Here is a 22,061-nt window from a genome sequence, read left to right as displayed (position 1 = left end):
AAGAGCACGAATATGGTACAAAATATATTAATATATAGAAATATTTAAGTAAGACTATTCTTTAGAAAAATATATGCTTATAGACAAAAGTTGATATTGTATGAGGATTTTCTTCTTACCCAAATAATGATAGCCGTTGAAGTTAATTGTGTTCGGTAGGTCGGATACCGGACGGGTCGGGTGAGTATCCCGGTCAATAGGGGGAAATCGACTGGACGTACGTCTCCGGATTGGGGGGTAAGCGAGGTCCCGAGCTCTTCAGATGTGAAAGGAGGGTGTCACCTGCAAAGACATTCCGACGCTCAAGTCAGTGGGGTGTGCAGGCGGAAAGGGGGGTGATTGGTATGTGACGTACCTTGGGGGAAGGGTAGGTCTTTCCCCATATATACCGTGTCAGAGGTGGGCCCTGCAGGGACAAGCCCACCTTCTTCAAGGCCTCCCTTGCACAGCTGTGACAAAGCTGTCAGGGACGCGTGTCCGGATCGGAACCTGAGCATCTCCCCCGACCGTTCGAGTCGGGTGCTGCTCGGGTCGGGCCGACCCATAAACTGCTTGGGCCAGGCCGTAACAAATTGTAATTTTCTTCTTACCAAAATAATGATAGCCGTTGAAGTTAATTATAATTTACAATACAGTTAAAAAATTTTATTAAAAATCCACTTTATTTTTTATTATTTGAGCTCCATTTAAGGATCTGTCGTTGGCTAATAAGTTGCTGTATGTACAAGACGGAATTTAAACTTCCAACACTTATTTAAACAGACAAATAAATTAACCATTCGACCAATCAAGTTAATTAAAAACTCACTTTATCTAGTTTTACTATTGTGTCCTCTCCATAGAAAAATCTCTCTAATCTCTATCAACTTTCTTTTATGTAGTGACACTTTAGGGTGTCATTACATTTTATAATTTTTTTTTTGGGGTAGAAGTTAGGAATGTGCTTTACAAATTAAAAACAAATAGAAATATGCTTGTTTGAATTTATTCTTTAAAAAAGAAATCCTAAATTTTTATTTACCGTTAGTTATACCTACCAAGTACCAACATAACAAACTTAAGCACATTGTGATTCACATTGTCAACATTGTTATATCTTAATATCTTAAGTCAACTTGGGGTCTACTATAGTAATTACACTTAGTCAATAACTATATATATACATGCTTTAGGGTTGACAAAATAAATGACTTTGCTTTAGGGACACCAACTATAATAAGATTTGAGTACCCTGATTTAGGGACATGCATCCCCCCAAACCCTTATATATCTAACGGTTTATCTATCTTTTCATATCCTAAAGAAATCGATATGTGAATAGAGTCATAAGGAGACAACATTATTGAAATGGCATATATTCATTATTCACCGATAGACAATAGATTTTGGCAAAAGCTAACTAATGATATTTATTTATTTAAATAAATTTTCTCAAAATCTTTATTTAAAGTTGAGGTTAGTAGTGTGAAATGGGTGAGTGTTTTGTTGTTGAAATAATGAGAGGACAATAATGTAATGCTTTTGTTCAAAGGAGAGGAGGTTAGGATGCTATTTGAAGCAACCTACCATCAATAATGAAGAGTGGCATTGAACGAATGGAATGATTGCAAGGCTTGTGAACTTTAAAGGGACCAAAAGGAATTCTTAGGCAGCTGAGTTAGGTAAAGCAATGATTTCCCAATTCTATTTTGAGAAAGTATAGAGAGACAATGAGTTTAGTGTACAATGTGTACAATAAGAATAAAACTAAAATTAAGATCAATTAATAATTAAATTAATTAATTTTAATAATTTTTAATTTAAATTAAAAAAATAAAAATTTAGAACAACGGCAATTTCGTATAGAGAAAGTATAGGGAGCCAATGACCTAAGCATACAATGTGTACAATGAAGGTTTAAAAAGTATTAGAGATATGGTTATTAGTGTTACATTATCCTATTAAGTTATGCTTTTGTGATGAGTGGTTTCAGGACATGGTATTAGAGTTCCAGATCCGGAAGGTCAAGAGTTTGAATCTTGGTGAACCCAAAATTAGCTTTTTATAACATGAGATGTTTATTATCCCTGATTTAGCCCATTGTACACATTGTACGTTTAGGCCATTGGCTCCCTAGCACTACTCTTTCGTATACTGCACACCTCTCCCTCCGCACTAAAAATCTCATCAAACTGCACACCTCTCCCTCCTTTTGACTGTTTACCGTTGCCGGATGTTGTTTCGCCGGCGTCATTTTCCGTGACTGCTAACTCTCTATCTTTCTTTTCTCTTTTTTCTTTCTTAATTGGCAGAGCACAGTAACTCATAAAACGCAATGGCCAGCGGAAGCGGCGATGCCACTTCTGTTTCTGCATCTTCTTCCTTCTCGAGTTTTAGCACCCGATCTGGCTCCCACATGCGCCGCACTTTCCACTGGTACGACTTCATCGCCCTCGGCGTCGACGGCATGGTTGACACTGACGTCTTTGTCACCACCGGACGCGTTGCTCACCTCTACGCTTGGTCTCGCTGTTGTCCTCTCCTACGCAATTGCAGGCTTCTGCACTCTTCTGCGATTGACAACTCCCGCAACACGGGAATCAAATACAAAAGTGAAAGCCTTTTTTTTAATGCGGATGTTCATTACATTAGGTCGGCGGATGGTTATTTTTATGTCTAATGCGGATGGATTTGAATGTTCAATGCAGTAGATGTGCAGATGGTTGTTTTAATGAGCATTTGGATGATTAATTTATTGAATTTAGTTGAAGCATACAGACTTAACATTTTTAGGGGTGATCAATTTTATATATAATCGGATGGTTATTTTAATTGGGGTGAGTCACGGCGCTGTTGGGACTGCTGAGGTGGGTGATGGCACTGCTAGAGTTGCTAGAGGGGTGGTCAGAGCGTTATTGGGGCTGCTGAAGGGGTCAGACGCTGCTAGGGTTTGGTAGTGGGTAGGAGATGGTTTAAACTTGAAACTGAGGGGTAAAAGTTTTTTGTTACTAGAGTTTAGGGGTGTTTCTTATTTTTTAATCCACCATGGGCCAGTAAATCAATCTATTGTACACATTATCAAGATTTTTCATTGTCTCCTTAGCAAAATTCTTCTACTTTTTCTTAAAGATGTGATATAGATTAATATATATCTCATTAGATACAATACAGATTTAGAATAAATAGATAAAAATACACATGAAAATTTAGAATGGACAAAGATATACAATAAAAATTCGTAATTATTAAAATACACATCAATTTTTTTTTGGACAAAAATGTTATATCATTAATAAGGAGTTTGATATTGACAAATCTTTAATGTATATTTTTGTTCATCAAAAACAATCTCTAAAATGCATTTTGATATTTATAAATCTTAATATGTATTTTTTCCATTCTAAATTCTTTTATGTATGTTTATGTGGATTTACTCTTCTAAAATGAACTATGTAACATAACAATTCTAACTCATTTAGAACTCATATGCAATATCTACCATTAAAATGAGTAACACCTCTTTTTAATTATTTTTAGTAGCCATAAAGCTTATCTTGAGGATTTAATTTTGTATATGCACAATTCTACTACTTTACATTACACGCACTAAAAGAAAAGTGAAGAGTACTAACTTCATTTAAAATATGTTTATGTATTTGTTTGTTTTCACGAATTTTTTTATGTATAAATATTTCTATGTAGAATTTGCTACATTCAGTCAAGAACTTTTTGTATATCAAGAAGTGTCTCAAAAAAGAATAATTTCACATATTTTTTCAATATAAATTATTGTCTACAATTAATTTAATAATAAATAAGATGTGGATCAATTTAGTGTCTTACACTCATTATATAGCATAATATTTTTCTTGTTAAGAAGCCTTGGTGCAGGACAAAGTGATTGGGAGTAATTTATGAGGTCAAGGGAAATGGGATCAAGTTGATGTGGAAATGGAGCACCTCTTCATTATCATGTAAGCATACAAAGTGGCAATTTGATGGTCAAGACTCAAATAAAAGAAGGGCAATGTTCAAGACCGTTTGAGAGAAAAAGCACAGCTTTATTTTTTTCTTTCGGTTGTTTTGATTTGATACATTTCAGAAAAACAAAAGTTGGAAAACAGAAAGAGCAAATACCAAATTCAAAGCAAAGGGGGCCCATTTTGGGAAGATGTCATCAATTTTTTTGTCCCCAAAATATATACTTTGCACCTTTGGTATCTCTTACTTTTGGTAAATTTTTGTTAGAAACGAGGGATTAATCGGTGCAGAGTTTATGTCACATAATTAGCATTGTCTTTCAAATGATAGTAGCATTCAAAGAGAGTAGTTAATAAGTTAGTCAAAGAAATACCAACAAATGTTAAAACTTAAAAGTATAGTGCTAAACGACTTACACTTAGAAGGCATTATTAAGAGAGTTTCTTAGTTTTAACCATGATCAAGGGTAAATTTAGTAATAAAAATTTAATCTATTCAATAGTAATTTTCTTTGTGTTAAAGGAAATCATCCTATTTCTTTATCCTCTTCCTAGCTTCGATTTGTAAAGGGTTAAAATAGAAGCAAAGCATTTTATGTAATATATATTCAACCTTAGATCTAAGCAGTCAATAAAGAAGTTTTTTTTTTTCTTGGTAAAGAAGCTTTGTGACGCTTAACTAAGGATCCTAAACGCATCAATGGAGTATTAACCAACAAAATGAAGACAATTTGTAGTATATATAATCATGACCCTGTCAAATCATAATTTCTCAATGTACTTTATTTTCATGCTCGTTCTTATAGAGGTTGGGCGGCATGAAGGGATAACTATGCTGATGGGGAACATGATTTTGACTTTTGGAAAATCTGATATTGCCCAAGGAAATAGAGAAACGGTTCATTGGAAAATAATAAAAAAGAAAAAGAAAGAAAGAAAGAAAAAGAAAGGAGATCTTACACAGTTCACGGCCATTGATGAGAGAAAAAAAGATGAGAAGGGGAAAAAAGAAAAATAGTGGTAATTGAAATTTTATATATATCAATAGTAAATATTCAAAACATATAACGGTGGAAATTTAACGTAAGTACTTTTCCAATCCAAAAGGTTGTTCTAATCTACTAAATCTAGTATACTTTTATATTAAGAGAAAAGTTTGACAAGAAAAAACTAATTGGTGCTGGTAAGAAGGAACAACAGTAATTGATTAGTAGTCCCTTACTTTCAAAAATAATTCCTAGCTAGACTAGTAAGGGCAGCAGGCCCCTCTTCACTTTCTTATAGTATCTTTTAACTTGTTGAAGCAAAGTGAATTCGATCGTGTTGGAAAGATAACTATCGAAGAAATTTAAGGTTGTGTTTAGTTTGTGCTTTCATTTTCGTATTTTTTTTTTTAGAATTTATTGTTTTACAGTTTTTTTCCTTCACAGATCCTAAAAACAGAAAATATTAAAAATAAAAAACAAAAAATAAAAACGCAAACCAAATGCATATTTAATTTTCACAACCGAAATGATTTGCTTATAGTAGGGGAAAAAAAGCAGAGGAGGGATTCACAATAAATAGGATAACAATCAAGTGCTAAAGGTCTCAGATTTCTTTGCACATAAAAGGTGCAATTGGTGGCCATTTACAAAGTAATGCAGGGTGACTTTTATCTTGATTACATTGTCATGCATGAGGGTCCCTATTATGCCTTTTTGCTAGGCCCTTAACAGAACAAACAAACAAAGCATGGCCAGCAAGTAGGTCAAGTTTTTGTCACCAAGGACTACGGGGAAGGGAAAGGAAGCGTGTTTGTGAGATAACATACTCAATGAACAATCTAGGAATAATGTGCCAAAAAATAAATACACTACATAAAAAGAGCCAGAGCAGACGTAATAAGGTTGACAGCAACACAAAACAGAGCAGTATGCAGCAACTAAAACTAGAAGCATACAACTACTAATTGAAACTCCCTGTCTATCTTCTGCATGTTCCAGTTGAAAATGTTTCCTATAGATCCAGCCATGGCAGCAAACCCCCTATTTACAACGTTGATTCATCACTCTAGACACCGGTGTCATGGGGACTCTAGAAAGTCTCAGGCACAAGTTTGTTTGAACTGATCAAAGCCTCACTGTGAAGATTATCCACTTTCCATAATTACCATGATTTGAATGATGGATAAAACCTACTACCTGGTTTATCATTGTTTGAGGATATGTTAAATCATAGGTGCACCTGCACCTTCATAGTCCTTGGAGATAAAAACAACCTACTTGCTGGCCATGCTTTGTTTCTTGTTCAGTTAAGGGCCCCTAGCAAATGAAAAAGATGATCCAACCTCTAAATCCACATCCCCACTAAGTAGACAATTGTGAATACTACTACCTCAGCAATTGAGAGAATTGTTTTCAAGTAGATAGTCAACAATTCAGTTAAGTGCAAATCCAAATCCTTCTCCAACAACAAAAATGTCAGATAATAAGACACATTTGTACCTATTATTAGACATTTAGAGCGTAGCCAGTAAGCTATATTTGGTGGTTTATATATTGCTTATAGTAGTTGTCACCGTGAAAATACACTTTGCACCCCCAGAAAAGAGAGAAAAGCTTAAGCTAACTTGGCTTTGCTAGATTGACTTTGAAACTGCAATCAACAGAATAATAGTCCTCCAACTCAAGGGCCAGCCTAGAATTCTTAGCCATGACAGGGACTAGGAAATTCTTAATTAACTATCACATGATCATTGAGCAATATATCCTTTTTAGTTCCCAACTACTTTGCACAATAACAAATGCATAACAAATAAATTGCAAAAAAGAAAAAAAAAAATAATTAGGTGATGTAGCGAGGAGGAAGCTCGCCTTTCTTGAGAAAGGAAAGAGAGTACTCTGCGGCATCAATGAGGTCAGCAATATTGTGCAATGAGCGCTCGTCCGAACCTACCCAGAACATTGCACGAACCTCTGCTTTCTTCGCTAATCTAGCTGCAAATGTGAGTGGCAACTTCGGCGAGTTAAGGCTTCGCAATATCTGACGGTATAGTGACAGGACTCGCCCTCTGTTCTTAGCTAAATCCTCAGCTGTAGCCCATATCAGACCACTTCTCATTTTTTTTGCTGTAACAACACAAGACAACCATAATGAGCAATGAAACTAAATCCAAACTATTGAACTTTGTACGATTGAAGCGTAAGTATGTTTCCTTTTTTTTTTACTTTGCTAAATGGTAATTTTAATGCTTCCAAAGTATTCAATGCATTGAAAACTTAGGTTTGCATTATTTTTTCCACTCCTTAACAAGTGCGGCAAGAGTTCTCATTAGCAACCCCCCAACCCAAAAAAAACCTCACACACACTTTTTTTTTTTAACTTATTCCATACCCAAAATATTAAACAGTGGAGCAAATCAGATTCAAATACTTAGGCATAAAAGAAAGTCAAGCACCCTTTAGAAAAACAGCTGTTATATATATAGTCTAACTGCAGTAATTAGTGTTTCATATGATAACCGAATAATCAAGATTATCCATGAGAATACATAAATTCCTGTCAGCAAATCCAAATATTGTGATGTAACAACCAAAATTTTATATGATAAGCGAGGAAATATCATCTTCAACATAATAGAAGACACAAATACAATACATAGGAGCACCAACCAGCAATTCCACACACAAAAATTGCAGCAAACAAAATCGATGAAGACACAACTAGAACTAATTCAAAATGGAGATGAACACAAACCAAACAACAACAACAAAAAATAGTAGCAAATGACATAAATAAAAAGGAGGGGGATGCTCCTCGAGAGCGTGGGATTCACTAACCATGAAAGGAAGGAGATATCCAGAGAGCGCCAGAGAAGAAATCTACAAATTCGTAATATTTCTTTGGGTTTTAAGAGGCTTATCATTTGGAGAATAAAGCGATCGTTTCCCTTATTAAAGTAATACGCTTGTTTTTATTGAGAGTAAATACCAAATTGTACTTAACAAGTTCATAACTAAAAGAAAAATCAAAATGCACATAAATCATAGCGTAAATACTAAATCCACCCCAAATTCATAAAGTTCCACCACCAAATGAAACAAGGTAAAGGATTCGACGGTACCATAATTGTTTGAACTATTAAATGGTCACAGTAATAAAATATCATAGTTATCAGAACCGAACCGGTAATCAAACCAGTTATACGACCAGGTCATTGGTTCAACCGGGGAGTCAATAGTTCACCCAGTTGACCCGGTCATAATTAAATAAAATTATAAAATTATAAAAATAAAAGCAAAGCAAAGCTTCTTGGTAGAATATATGTATTCAAGTTGAGGACTTGAGGTACATTTTGCATAAATGAACGGTGAGCTTTTCTCATACAACATTTTGAGTATATTTGTCATTCTAAAATGAAACATTCAAATGTTTTTAAAGCAACACAACCCATCAAATGTAGGCGAAATTGGTCTTACTATGGATATCAACAAAGGACTTGAAACAATTCATTTAAACATCCTTCTAATTTTAAGTTTGAGAATGCCTATTAGATCCAACTGAGTTGCAGGCTCAAAATGCAATTTTCCCAAGTTGCTTAATTCGAAATTTTACACTATAACAATGTTTAATAATGAAGTGCAAGATGTAATCACAGAACTCCCACAGAATTCAGAGTTTTGTTTATATTCAGGCCTGAAAAAGCTTTCACCTGCAATAGAATCCACCAAGGATTCTGCATAGTATATTTCCTCTATTATCCGGCAAATTCAACGACAAATTCAACTATTCAAGTATTCAACTCTGTTATCCAGCAACAAAAAAATTTGCTCAGGTTCAGCAACAATTCTAAAAAACCAAATACAACAGCAACAACCAACAGATTCAACAACAACTCTAATTAAAATTTGCTCAGGTTTAACAACAATTCTAATTTCACCGAAATTGACACTGAACTAGTGAAAGAACAGGGTCGAAAACTCAAAGGGAGCTCACCTGGTTGACTGGTTCCGAGACGGCGACGAAACAAGAAGACGACCACAACCACCACCCAAAGGAGCAGATGCTGCTTGATTGGTTCCGTCTGCTTCTGCCGCCGACGAAGCGAACGCAGGGGCACGAGACCGCGACGACGACCTTCAGTCTCAGATGAGTGCGAGACCAAGAGAGTGATGAGGTGATGAGGCCGTGAGAGACTGAGAGTGACGACTGACGAGGTGAGGGGAGAGACGAGGCTGGGGGTTGGGGGGTTCCATTTAGATTTGGGTTTCATTCAACGGAGAACCCGGGGGGACCAATGAACCGGGTTAAATGAACCGGATGGGTTGAACCGGTTTCCACAAGGTCCAATGCTTGTCCGGTTTGACGAGTGGCAAGTGGCTCGACCCGATCAAATAACCGAATTTTCGGTCGAACTGATTGAATCGAGTAAGATTTGATAACTATGCAAAATATATTTTTTAAATTTTTTTATAATTACTAAATAGTTCTTATTTAATTTTAATTACAAATTAATTTTTTATATATTATTTAATTATAAAATATATTTTTTATTTTATAAATTATTATTTTATTATTTATCTATCATGTTTATTAATAATTAAAAATAAAAACAACAACGAAATAAATCTTATCGTGACCTTCATACATATTTTGACAATGCGAATCAATGAGTTTTTTATCCCTTCGTTACTTTCGTAAAAGTTAAAAGTCCTAAATCATGTTTGTTGGTAATTCAATCGATTAGAAGTACAACCAATCAAATGAATTTCGTATTGGGTTTTTCCAAAATTTAATCGATTAAAAAAATTGTATTTGTTGGTAATTTAATCGATTGAAAGTACAACCAATCCAATCGAATGAATTTCGCACGACAATATGGATTTTTCCAAAATTCAATATCAATCGATTAAATTTCGTACTATATGCTTTTTTTTCAAAATTCAATCGATTGAAAGTGTACACTACGCTATATATTACACCATTATAATTTGCTCTAATACTTTTGCCTGTTTCCAAATTAAGGAGTTAAAGATTAAAACAAAAATACCAACAAATAAACCAGCTTAAAAAAAAAAGTTTCGTTGGCCTTCTTAGTATATTAATAACACGTTTACGATGAAAAATTTTATCATCAATATAGGTGTCCAAATGATAGATTGTGCGATCGTTAACGGAGATTACCTGTATAATATGGATCTACTACTACTACTACTAGAGCATGAAGCCCTGAAATCAGCAACTAAACCTGAACTAACCTTAACAACCAATAATGTTCAATTTTCTATTTTGATCAATTTGAAGACCAACTCATCCTTAGTTAGAAAAGGGGTCAATTATATAGATCAAAAAATGTAGTTACTTTCTATTATATACAAGTCATACTTACAAAAAATTAAATCTCAAGTCCTTTCTTAGGTTTATGTGTACAGGTCTTATTCCTGCTGGAATACCAGTTAACTTCACCAAATTATGGGAAATAAGTACATCTTGTTCTACTTCAATGTTGAAGAGAATATCACCTAAACCCTTTCGGCTTTCAGCAGAAACGGGCAGACATGGCTTCTTCTCACAAAGAAAAAGGTCCTACCACTATGTACTTTAGAAGACCTGTAAACACAACAGGGGAAATGGAGTAAGTTTTCAACAAAGTGGATATGTTTTAAAACTTTAATATCTGCCACAAACTTGGCTTGATTACAACAATTAACATGAACAGGTTAATCAAGAAAAAGAAACAGAATAATGCGTAAAGTATAATGTTACTTGCCATTACAATTGATCTATTGGACACTGGGCTTATCTGCTTCTGCGCAAAAGCTTCTCCGATCTACATTCACTCAGAAACTACCATCCACAAAATAACTGTCCCTAGCACCTTATCTGTCAAATGTTTTAGATCAATTTTGTTTGTGTAATAACAAAAATATTCTAAAGATGAAACAGAGATAACTATGCAGCATCAGAAGCTTATTATGCTATCAATATATGATCAAAATGGAACAGATGAGAACAAAAGACTGAAAAAGAAGTGAATTTAACTTGCTTTAGGTCTGGACTCTCGGCATTCTCTTCGATATAAATGCAGCTTCCTTTAATCTCCCTCCTGCCTCTAGAGCTGCTATCAGATCATTTAGGCATGTCAGTTCCTGATGTAAACCTTTCTCTGCTAATTCATAGCATAAATTAAATGCTTCTGAAACCTTGTTAATTTTACAAAGGGCCGCAATAACTGAATTACACAAGTCAATATCAATATTTCTATGATGTTCCATACTAAACAACAACATCTTGCATGCTTCTGGTAGCTTTCCTCTTTGGCAAAGGAATTGAACCACTTCTTCTATTTTAACACGGTATCCATTCTTATAGTGCAACTCAATAATCTGAAATGCTTTATCTCGCAGTCCAGAGCCAAAAAGGAGCAGTAAATTCTCAGTTGACAGGTTTATATTTTGTCTAATATTTCTCTCCAGCATCATGACAATAAGGGAGGTAGACTCATGAACACAACCTTTTTCCAAAATTCTTGCCAATATAGAATGCAAGGTAGATGTTTTAGGTTTATATGAGCTCTTTAGCATTTTCTCTAGAGTCTCCTTTGCAAGAAGAGGCTTATCCTTCCGAAGAAAACCATCAATCAAACAATCATATATCTCAAAATCAGGAACAAAATCTCTTCTTAGCATCCATACCAAAATCCCATAACCATTTTCATATGCGCCTTCTTTACAGTGCCCCATAATCACGGTCTTATATGATAGGTGATCTTGTGTTCCCCTTTTCATTAGCTGTCTAAGTACCTTCTCAGCCTTCTTAGATTTCCCATGTTCACACAAATATTGAAAAATAGGACTATATGAGGCAGCAATTGGCTTGGAACCATAATTACTTAACAAGGTTTCATTCTCATATAATTCATCAAACAGCTTCTCTGCTGCATCATAGTCACCTCTCTGACACAAACTCCGAATCAGAACACTGTACGAGGCTGAATCTGCTGGGACTTGAAGGTTTTTCATGTTTTCAAACACCTTAAATGCTTCATCCAGGTTTCCTGAAGAACAATGTGCATGAATTAATATATTGAAGGTATATGTATCTGGTACGAAAGTCCCATCTCCCATCATTTGGCCCAAAATATCCTTTACCTTGTCCAACTTTTGTCCCTCACATAATCCTTTTATCAGAGTATTGTACGTAATTACATTTGGCTTTAGCCCCCTACTAGTCATCTCTTCAAGAAGAAACAATGCTTTATCTACTTGTTGTTTCATACAATACCCTCTAATCAAAGTTGTGTAAGTCACAATATCAGAATTCAAATCTTTGCATTTCTTGTTCATACCATTCACTAAGTTATGCGCTATACTAACCTTCCCTGCTTTACACAAGCCATCAACGAGTGTATTATATGTAACAACATCCGGATCGCAATCAAAGCTCGTCATCTCTTTAAAGAACCAAAACCCTTCTTCAATGTAGGAATTCTTGCAAAACCCTCTGATCAAAATATTGTATGTGTACACATCTGGAGTGACACCGTATGTCCCAAGCATTTCATCGTACACAGCTCTTGCCATATTGGTCCGGCCCCGCCTTAGCAATATAGACAAAACACTGTTGAATGTGACCACAGATGGTGATACACCAATTGATTTCATAGTCTCAAAAAGCTTAATGGATTCTTTGAAGAGGCCGGCTTCACCATAACTTCTAATTAAGCTATTGAAGAACCTATCCTCAAGCTTGACTTCTCCATTGGACTTTTTCTCAATGGAAAACAGAAAATTCCTAGCAACATTGAGATTCCTCTGACGACCAAGGATTTCCAACATCATGAAGTAGGATTGAGCATTGTGCGGGAAACCCATTTCATGTGCCCACTTGAAGAACTGAAAGGCCTTGGAAGGTTCCTTGATATGGCGTAAAGTCTGAAGCACATTGGTTTTGGAAAGAAGGGTAGTGAATGAAGACAGCAACTGATTTGACCAAGGTTTGTAATTGATGAGATTAGCCATGTCTTTGGCTCTTTTACACGAATTCCTTGATCTGGGTTTCTCATTTTGGTGGAGCTCTTGAACCCTAGTATGATTATCTGTCTTCTCAGACCATAACTTCCTGAATTAAATAGATTATGAGAATATGAACAAAAACAGGGACACACAAAAGTAGTTTAAAAAAATTGTCTTGGGAACAGCACCTGAGAACAGCACAGGGATTAGAGCTGAAGTTGGAGATTGGAATGAAACGCTCCTTGGTAAATACTTGTGATAAGAGACTCTGAGGGCCACTGTTTAAATCCTCAGCTGTAGCCCATCTCAGACCACTTCTCATTTTTTTGCTGTAACAACACAAGACAATCATAATGTGCAATGAAACTAAATCCAAACTATTGAACTTTGAACGATTGAAGCATAAGTATGTTTCCTTTTTTTTTTTACTTTGCTAAATGGTAATTTTGATGCTTCCAAAGTATTCAATGCATTGAAAACTTGGTGTTTAGTTGGAGGAAATGTTTTCTGTTTTCATTTTCAATTTTCATTTTCTAAAAATTGTTTTTGCTTTCAAATTTTCAGATTTTAGAAAATATATTTGTTTTGATCATTGTTTTCAAATTTCAAAAAAATAAAAACACTGAAAACATGTTTGGTTTGATTATTTTCAATATATTAAAAATCTTTAAAATAATATTATATGAACAAATTAAATAGTCATGCATAATGTCATGGTCATTAAAACTTCATTCTTCTTAAAATGTCAGAGTCATGTATAAATTCATTCTTCTTAAAATGTCACAGTCATGCATAAATCCATTTCATTCTTCTTAAACTTCATGTAGTTCTTTTGCAAGTATAAATACAATTAACAAATAAACTAGAACTTTGACACAAAAAATACAAGCAATTTTCTAAGCTAATTTACTAATAAAATAACCAAAACACAATTGTAGATTATACTTTCCCTTTAGCCTAGCTACATTCTTCACTGGCTCATACAGTATGCCAATAAAAGCCTTTGTATTTTTATTGGACCATTTTTTGCTATCTTCAGTTTCAGATTTTCCCCCATCTTATGCTAATAAATATCAACTACTATTAAATATGAGATGCAACAAAAGAAAGAGATATCAACAATGTTACATGTAACTATTAGCAAATGGCAATGGAAGTAAAACAAAACCTAGCTTCTTAACAAAAATCAACACAATGCTAAAAAAAATTGGTAGAAACCAAAATCTCCAAAATGGCAATTTGAAAACAGAAACGCATAAAAAAAAAAGAATGTTTCATTTTTTTTTTTCAGAAAAAAAAAGTTTTACCAAGAGAATAGTGACCAGAGGCAGCACGAAGCAGTTAAAGAAGAGCCGAGAAGATGGAGAGGAGGGAGGCCACATTTAGAAAAAAAAAAAAATACGTGCCTTTTATCTTTGGCGTGATGAGAATCGAAGAAAGGCACTTCATAATTACATATGTGCAACCACTTTCCAGATGAAAATTGTGAAAACAGAGAATCAGCATTTCCTTGTTTTCACCTTATTTTAAAAACATTTTCATAGAAACAATTTTTATTAAAATCAAACAAACATGTTTTCATCTCTAGTTTTCATTTTAAGTGAAAATGAAAATTGAAAACCCTCAAACCAAACACCACCTTAGGTTTACATTTTCAATTAAAATTTTTTGCACTCCTTAACAAGTGCCATAAGGGGGCAAGAGTTCTCATTAGCAAAAAAAAAAAACCACAGACACACCTTTTTTTTTTTTTAACTTATTCCATACCCAAAGAGCGGAGCAAAACAGATTTAAATATAGTTTAGCTCAGTAAGTAGCGTTTCATATGATAACCTAATAATCAAGATTATCCATGGATAATACATAAATTTCTGTCAGCAAATCCAAATATTGTGATGTAACAACCAAAATTTTATATGATAAGTGAGGAAATATCACCTTCAACATGATAGAAGAGACAAATACAATACATAGGAGCACCAACCAGCAATTCCACTGACAAAAATTGCAACAAACAAGATCGATGAAGACACAACTAGAACTAATTCAAAATGGAGATGAACACAAACCAGCCAACAACAAAAGAAACAGCAGCAAATGACATAAATAAAAAGGAAGGGGTTGCGGTGGGATTACCATGAAAGAAAAGAGATATCCAGAAATGAACAGAGAAGAGATAGGTGAAGATCCCAGAGAAGAAATCAACAAATTTGTTGCTGCTTTCGTAATCTTTCTTGGGTTTTAGGAGGCTTATCATTTGGAGAATAAAGCGTTACATTTCCTTATTAAAGCAATAAGCTTGTTTTTATTTAGAGTAAATACCAAATTGTACTTAAGAAGTTCATAACTAAAAGAAAAATTAAAATGCACATGAATCATAGCGTAAATGCTAAGTCCAGCCCAAATTCATAAGGTTCCACCTTCAAATGAAACAATTACACACAACTTGTGAATGTTATTGTTGATCACTGTTAATAACTTTGATGCTTTAACAGTTTAACAAGAACGCATTATAGGATCATTCAACAGAACCGCAATGAAAACTGTGTTACGTCATCAAGTGCAATGAGATTAAAACACTGACCAATGAGTGACGAGTAGAATACCAAACACTTCGTCACGAAAATGAACGCAGCAACAGAAAAGAAGGAAAAACAGAGAAACTTTGAGACACAGACTCATTTAGTAGCAACTAACAAAGAACAACAACCAACAATCAACCATGAACAAAATCATTTACTAATGTTATTATTAATTTTATTTTAGATATTTGTCCATGAATAATATTTATTTGAGTTTAACATATAATTTAAAAATGCAAAATAAATTAAATCATAAAAAAGGTGAAAAAAACCTGGGAAGAAAGCAGCGACGAAGTGAGAGGGGAGAAGCGCTTACCGTCGACGACGTCACTCGGCGGAGACCGGAGAAGCAATTAAGGACGCAGTAACGGCGATTTGGGTACCGACAGAGACGGAGTAGCACTGTGGCGGTAGCAAGTAGCAACGCATGAGAGGTGAGAACGGATCAGCGACACCGGCTGCAACAACGCCGGCAACTGCGACGCTGGTGGAGCTGGCAGACGGAGACCAGAGGGAGGAAGGTAGGCTGGCTGCTGCAGCTTACTGCAGCTTAGGTGGGTGGGTGTGGGTCACCGGATCGATTTGGTTCTTTACCTTTCTTTTTCTTTTTAACTTCGAAACGGCATCGTTTTTATTGATTTTTCTTTTTGAATAAGAGGTAATGACCAAATCAGTACTCGACAGATTCAAACGCTGACATTTTAGTACCTGACTATTGTTATTGACAAAATAGTACCTGAATGTTTTAAAAATTTGCCAAGCGTGTCCTGATGCTTGCAGGACCATAGCTCCGGCGAGTAAGAAGCTTACGTGTTTATCGGTTTTTGCTGACAAGAGAAATTTATTTTGAGTTGGAATTTATAATTAAAAATATTATTCCAAACCCTAATCCCTCCCCCTCCCTCGTCGTAGCCCCCTTTCCCTTTCCCTTTCCCTTTCCCTTTCCCTCTCCAGCGCAGCCCCTTTCCTCTCCCTCCCTCTCATATCATCTCATCTCATCTCATCTCATCTCATCTCTGCAATAAAAAAGAACAACAATCTAATATCTCAAAATTCCATCTTTTCCAAGAAACTACAAAGCAAAATTTTCGATTCTCTCTCTCAAATCAGAGAAGAACAGGACGAGAATTTGAAGAAGAAGAAGAAGAAGAAGAAGAAGAAGAAGCTACAATTCCTGAACATCCCAGATATCTGTTACCTTTTCTTCCTCTTCGCCTTCTCTCTCCTCTCCACCGCCGCCGCCATCTTTACCGTCACTTCCCTCTACACCAATAAAGCTGTCTCCTTTTCCTCCACCATCTCTGCAATCCCCAAAATCTTCAAGCGTTTGTTCATCACTTACCTCTGGGTCACACTTTTGATGTTCATCTGTAACTGTCTTCGTGATTTTCTTGGTTTTGTTTATTATAGCAATTGATACACAGAACTGGTTTATGTAGTTTTTCATGGTTATTGTGGGTGTGTTGGTTATTGTGAATTTGGTGGGATTGTTGGTGCAGAATGTTTTTTACTGTTTGCAAAAGTTACCATCACCAAGGAATTGATAAAAGTGTTTTACATGATCATCTTGGTAAGAAATTTGGGGGGTTTGTAGGTGGATTTTTTCTTTTTCTTCTTTTTTTTTTTAATGTAATTGATGGAATATTGTAATACATTTGGAAAGAAATACAAATGGTATTGGTAGATTGTAATTTGAATTGTGATATTGTGTTCTGTTGTGCATGCTTCTATCTGTGCCTTTATATGATCTGCGATGGGAGGGAGAGGGAAGGGGGTAGCGATGAAGAGGGAAAGGGAAGGGGGCTGCGATGGGGAGAGAAAGGGAAGGGAAGAGTGTGTTGGGGGCTGCGATGAGGATGGAGGGGGAGGGGAGGGGGCTACGTTGGGGAGGGGAGGGCTGCGATGGGGAGGGAAAGGGAAGGGAAGAGTGTGTTGGGGGCTGCGATGGGGATGGAGGAGGAGGGGAGGGGGGCTACGTTGGGTAGGGGAGGGCTGCGATGGGGAGGGAGATGGAGGGGGAGTCTGTGTTGGGGAGGGAGAACTTAGGGTTTGAGGGGTGGTTTGCCATGTCACCAAAATACGGTGGCCATGTCAGCATTGTGTTTGCCGGAGATTTGCTCCGGCGAGTTCGGGGATACGTTTGTCAAATTTTAAAATTTTTTAGAGACTATTTTGTCAATAACAAAAGTCAGGTACCAAAATGTCAGCGTTTGAATCTTTCGGGTACTAATTTGGTCATTACCTCTTTGAATAATTATCTAAATTCAGGCTCAATTTTTTCGTTATAGAACCATGAGGGTGATGTGCGGGGATATGAAAATAGAGTGTGCTAGATCAAATGGTGGGACAACTTTATTATATTGACAGGGGATAGAAATCGCATGGTCCGAATTGCTTGTTTTAGAAAAACCTGTGAACAATTCGGAGGGTCTGATTTGGCAATTGCTGAAATTTGAATTTCACAGCATGCAAATCGGACTGTGGATTTTGTATGTATATATAAATTTTTGTATAAATACTAGAATGAAGTCGCACGGCCCGAGTTTAATTTTTTAACATTAATTTGAATCAGCTCTCCCTAATCGTTGGGTCTGATATAAGGGTATTGTATATATAAAAAGTGTTCAACTCGTAGAAGAGTCTCAAATCTCAGATATCGTCTTCTTCTTCATCTTGCTCGCTTCTTCCTCTTCCTCTTCCTCTGATTTCTCCATTTTTGTTTTTCTCCGTCTTGGTATGTAGCCTAAAAATTTGGTAGTGTAGTTTCTGTTGTTATTTAGTGGAGTGAGAGAAATGGATGACAGAGTTCTTTTAAAAGTGTATTATTTTGGTCAAATTTTGTTACAAACATCTGAAGGAGTAAAATTCATTTGTGAAAATTCGTTAGATGTTGTTATTCCCTTCACAATCTCATTTGAATAGCTCAAAAGTGTGATCTATGAGGAGATAGATTCTGAGATGCCAAGAAAAATATCTTGTATTTTATACAGATATCCCATATCGGTGTTTGGTGGATTCGTCAAATTTGAAGTCAAATATGTAATGGACGAAGCTAGTTTGCAAGAGATGTTTTCAATGTATATTGAAAGTCGTGCTCAAGTCTCGTTCATCGAGTTGTACGTTGAGTTCGAACAATTTGAGGCCGACCGGAATATTGTACGCGAAGATTACAATAGTGACAGTGAAGAAGAATTCGAAAGCAATTACGAAGTTGTTGGTCCAGACGGTGATGAAGATCAAGGTGACGGCACCATGGCTCCAAATGTGACGGACGTGGCAAATGCACTCGCAAACGAAGTGCCGTTTGAGGAGCCATCTTTCATGCGAGTTTTGGATTTGGATGCCATGCATGTTCCGGAGTTTCCGGAATATATGAGTGTAGGTACATGGTTACGTATATTTATAAATAGGATTAGAAGCTTGTAATAATTTAAATTGATCGATGGACTAAATAGTTAAGTGAAGTGTGAAAAGATGATGAACTAGCATTTGTTTATCGGTTTATTTAGTTAAGTTTAAGGTAATAATGTTGTTAGTTAGTTAGTGATTTAGTTTAAAAAAATTAGTATTTATTAATCAATATTTAATTCTGTGTTTATGTTGTTATTTTGTTTAGAATGAGATAATGACCATATGTACATTTTATTTATATCATAATTGATGCTATGAGTATTGATTTACTTCTAGTTTCGATTATTAAACATTTGTTTATTAAGTATTTTCTGCTCGGCTGCCTTCGTCGCAGAAATTCCTATTGTCGCAGACGGTGAATTTGCCGTTGGGGTGGAATTCAGTTCCAGAAAAGCTGTTATTAAGGCAATGAAAAAGTATACCATCTGAAGAAGTGTAGACTACCGGGTGTATGAGTCGGAGCTGTTGACATTTTATGCCAAGTGTACACAGTATGGGTCAGGGTGTGATTGGCTTGTCAAGGTTAGCATGATCAGCAGGAAGCACTGTTGGATTAGAAGGAGGTATAATAGTAGTCACACCTGTACCAGAGCCACCATTTCTCAGGAAGTTGGATTCGATCACAATTGTAGAAGCCATCAAGCCGTTGGTGGAGGCTTACCCCTCGTTAAAGGTAAAATCAGTTATTGCAGAAGTGCAATCTAAGTTCAACTACACCGTCAGTTATCGGAAAGCATGGTTGGTTAAGCAAAAGGCAGTCGAAAAAATATACGGAGGTTGGAAAGCATCGTACGAAACATTGCCTATATAGTTTGAGGCCATGTATCATAAGGAGCCATCAGCTGTCGTCCATTTCGAGACTATGCCTGCATATCAAGACGATGACTTGGTGACTGATATTCGGGTATTGCATCGAGTATTTTGGAGTTATTACCCCTGCATTAGAGCATTCAGACATTGTAAGCCAATTGTCCAGGTGGATGGAACTCACTTGTACGAAAAGTATAAGGGTTGTCTGTTAGTGACAGTTTCATAGGATGGCAACAACAATATCGTCCCAATTGCATTTGCTATTGTGGAGGGAGAGACTTTTGATGCGTGGCACTTTTTCCTCAGTAACATGCGACAACATGTTGTCACTAGGGATGGTGTGGGGCTGATATCCGACCGATACGAATCCATCAATGTAGCTGTGGCACGCAGTAACGGAGCTTGGGAACCTCCCAGAGCTTTCCACATGTTTTCCATCAGGCACATAGAGTCGAATTTTCTGAGAAAATTCAAGGCACCGTACCTACAAAAACTGGTCGTCAATATAGGTAACGTTGAGTAATTCTAAGTTCGTTGCTAACAGAGTTACCTTGAACAAGTGCTTGTCATCCATTTTTTTTTACGATTGTTTTTTGTTATCGTACAGGTTATCCGCGGACGGTACGCGAGTACGAAGTGCGTTACCAGCATTTACGGGAATGGGGCAAGGCTTACACTAACTGGTTAAACGAATTTCCCGCGAACAGTATGCATTGGCATTTTATGGTGGCTACCGATGGAGCCACATGACGATGAACCTAGTGGAGTGCATCAACTCATTGTTGAAGGGTGCACGCAATCTCCCCATCATTGCTCTTGTCAAGGCAACATTCTACAGGCTGAACAAGTTGTTCACCCGAAAAAGAGCCGAGGCAGAAGCATGGATTAATGCTGGGCATTTTTTCTGAGCTCGTGACTTCAAAGTTGCATGCAAACCAGCTAGCATCAGCAAACATCCAGGTCAGTTGCTTCGACTGGTAGAATGAGGTCTTTGAGGTGCGTGAGATGCCAAGTGGACTGGAATATGCCGTCGACTTCCGTCGACAACGATGTGACTGTGGAGAGTTTCAGGTGGACCGGATTCCTTGTCGACATGTCTTTGCATGTTGTGCAAATCAACAACTGGATTGGCAAGCCTATGTGCATGATGTGTATAAGATGGACCAAGTTCGGTGGGTGTACCGAGCTAGGTTTAGGCCACTGGGGAATCCAACTACATGGCCCGCTTACAATGGGCCTCGATTCGTACCGAATCCGTTCCTGAGACGCATTTCCAAAAGTCGGCCCAGGATGACGCGCTTCTTGAATGAGATGGATACGCGAATGTTACGTCGTCCCAGGCGATGTAGGCAATGTGGGACTGAGGGACACAGTCGTAGTAGATGCCGTCAGACAACTGGTGCAAATGCCAACAGAGATGCCCAGTAGATTCATACGTTGTGATAAGTTAAACTTTGTAACCTATGACAATCTACCATGTGACAAATGCGACTTTATGTATTATCCAAACATTCCTCCATATTATGATATTTGAAACATTATGTTATGATATCTGAAACATTATGACTATAGAACAGTTAATTAATACCTAAAGAACTTGAAACAGTAATACATAAAGAAGTTTACTGATAAATACAAAATATAATATTAGTATAACAATAAGTTCTACAAAATGTTAACTACACAACAACTACTTTCTCATTGCCCACTTTACATCCTTCACAAGATTCTTGCATTTCTTGGCGGCCTTTTTGAACACAAAAGGAGTGTACCGACTAGCACTATGACGTGGAGGATCAACCCTGAGATTGTAACCTTTTCCTGCCTCATCTGGAGTACGTGCCTTACCTGTATACAATTTAATTAAACAACTACATAAAGCAATCAAACCAGAAGAGAGATAATAGTAGTATAACAATAAGTTCTACAAACCAGCCAAGTTTACCATATAGTCAACTGAATCAAAATATAATCAACCATTAAACAAGTAAAGCAATGTATAAAATATAATACCATGATTACGGGATTCTTCATCCTCGTCGGACTCCTCTATTTCATCCTCCTCCTCCTCCTCGTCTTCGTCATCCGGTTCATCTACTATATACCCATCAGTCTCTTGTTCAAGTGTGTTAGCATTTTCTTGAATAAGACCCATTGAAACACGATTAGGGTTTTGACTATTAAGAATCTCACAACCACCGTCACTCCTACTAGAGTCAACAGATACAAACCCTCCAGAAGCACCGGACGAAGTGGCTAACAAATGCCACGCATCCAAGGAATACCTACCCACCATAAAGTAA

At 36.4% G+C, this 22,061-nt stretch overlaps 3 protein-coding genes across 15 annotated transcripts; 1 reads left to right on the top strand and 2 right to left on the bottom strand.

Moving 5' to 3' along the window:
* Positions 1 to 6,467: 6,467 nt before the first annotated feature.
* Positions 6,468 to 9,347, bottom strand: LOC112741436 (uncharacterized). 2 transcript variants are annotated; one of them, XM_025790435.2, is made up of 2 exons: positions 8,937 to 9,347; positions 6,468 to 7,069 (listed from the first exon to the last, which is right to left on the bottom strand). In XM_025790435.2, the coding sequence occupies exons 1-2, from the start codon at positions 9,211 to 9,213 to the stop codon at positions 6,786 to 6,788; spliced, it is 561 nt and encodes a 186-aa protein (XP_025646220.2). In that variant the 5' UTR covers positions 9,214 to 9,347; the 3' UTR covers positions 6,468 to 6,785. The 2 variants fall into 2 exon arrangements, with proteins under 2 accessions (XP_025646220.2, XP_029147836.1); XM_029292003.2 differs by lacking the exon at positions 8,937 to 9,347 and adding an exon at positions 7,781 to 7,905.
* Positions 9,348 to 10,256: 909 nt separating this feature from the next.
* On the bottom strand, positions 10,257 to 16,161 carry LOC112741435 (pentatricopeptide repeat-containing protein At1g02060, chloroplastic). 12 transcript variants are annotated; one of them, XM_072215473.1, is made up of 6 exons: positions 15,854 to 16,142; positions 14,894 to 14,950; positions 13,144 to 13,284; positions 10,987 to 13,061; positions 10,711 to 10,823; positions 10,257 to 10,550 (listed from the first exon to the last, which is right to left on the bottom strand). In XM_072215473.1, exons 3-4 carry the CDS (start codon positions 13,275 to 13,277, stop codon positions 10,988 to 10,990), a joined length of 2,208 nt encoding a protein of 735 aa, XP_072071574.1. In that variant the 5' UTR covers positions 13,278 to 13,284; positions 14,894 to 14,950; positions 15,854 to 16,142; the 3' UTR covers positions 10,257 to 10,550; positions 10,711 to 10,823; position 10,987. The 12 variants fall into 12 exon arrangements, with proteins under 12 accessions (XP_072071574.1, XP_072071572.1, XP_072071573.1 ...); XM_072215471.1 differs by having other exon boundaries at positions 10,983 to 13,061; positions 15,854 to 16,119; XM_072215472.1 differs by having other exon boundaries at positions 10,983 to 13,061; positions 15,092 to 16,116.
* A 4,602-nt stretch (positions 16,162 to 20,763) lies between these two features.
* On the top strand, positions 20,764 to 21,186 carry LOC114925180 (uncharacterized). The gene has a single exon (XM_029292428.1). The coding sequence runs from the start codon at positions 20,764 to 20,766 to the stop codon at positions 21,184 to 21,186; it is 423 nt and encodes a 140-aa protein (XP_029148261.1).
* The last annotated feature ends 875 nt before the right edge of the window (positions 21,187 to 22,061 follow it).

The sequence above is a fragment of the Arachis hypogaea genome, chromosome 14, assembly GCF_003086295.3.
Source record: "Arachis hypogaea cultivar Tifrunner chromosome 14, arahy.Tifrunner.gnm2.J5K5, whole genome shotgun sequence".
In the NCBI taxonomy this organism is placed as follows: domain Eukaryota; kingdom Viridiplantae; phylum Streptophyta; class Magnoliopsida; order Fabales; family Fabaceae; genus Arachis; species Arachis hypogaea.
This window is presented reverse-complemented; position numbering and strand designations above follow the sequence as displayed.

Coding starts and splice junctions, on each gene's coding strand:
- LOC112741436 (XM_025790435.2), bottom strand. CDS start 9,213: ATGAAACCCAAATCTAAATGGAACCCCCCAACCCCCAGCCTCGTCTCT. Junction 7,070..8,936: donor TCTCGGAACCAGTCAACCAG/GTGAGCTCCCTT, acceptor GTGTTGTTACAG/CAAAAAAAATGAGAAGTGGT.
- LOC112741435 (XM_072215466.1), bottom strand. CDS start 13,277: ATGAGAAGTGGTCTGAGATGGGCTACAGCTGAGGATTTAAACAGTGGC. Junction 13,062..13,143: donor AATCCCTGTGCTGTTCTCAG/GTGCTGTTCCCA, acceptor TATTTAATTCAG/GAAGTTATGGTCTGAGAAGA.
- LOC114925180 (XM_029292428.1), top strand. CDS start 20,764: ATGCCAAGTGGACTGGAATATGCCGTCGACTTCCGTCGACAACGATGT.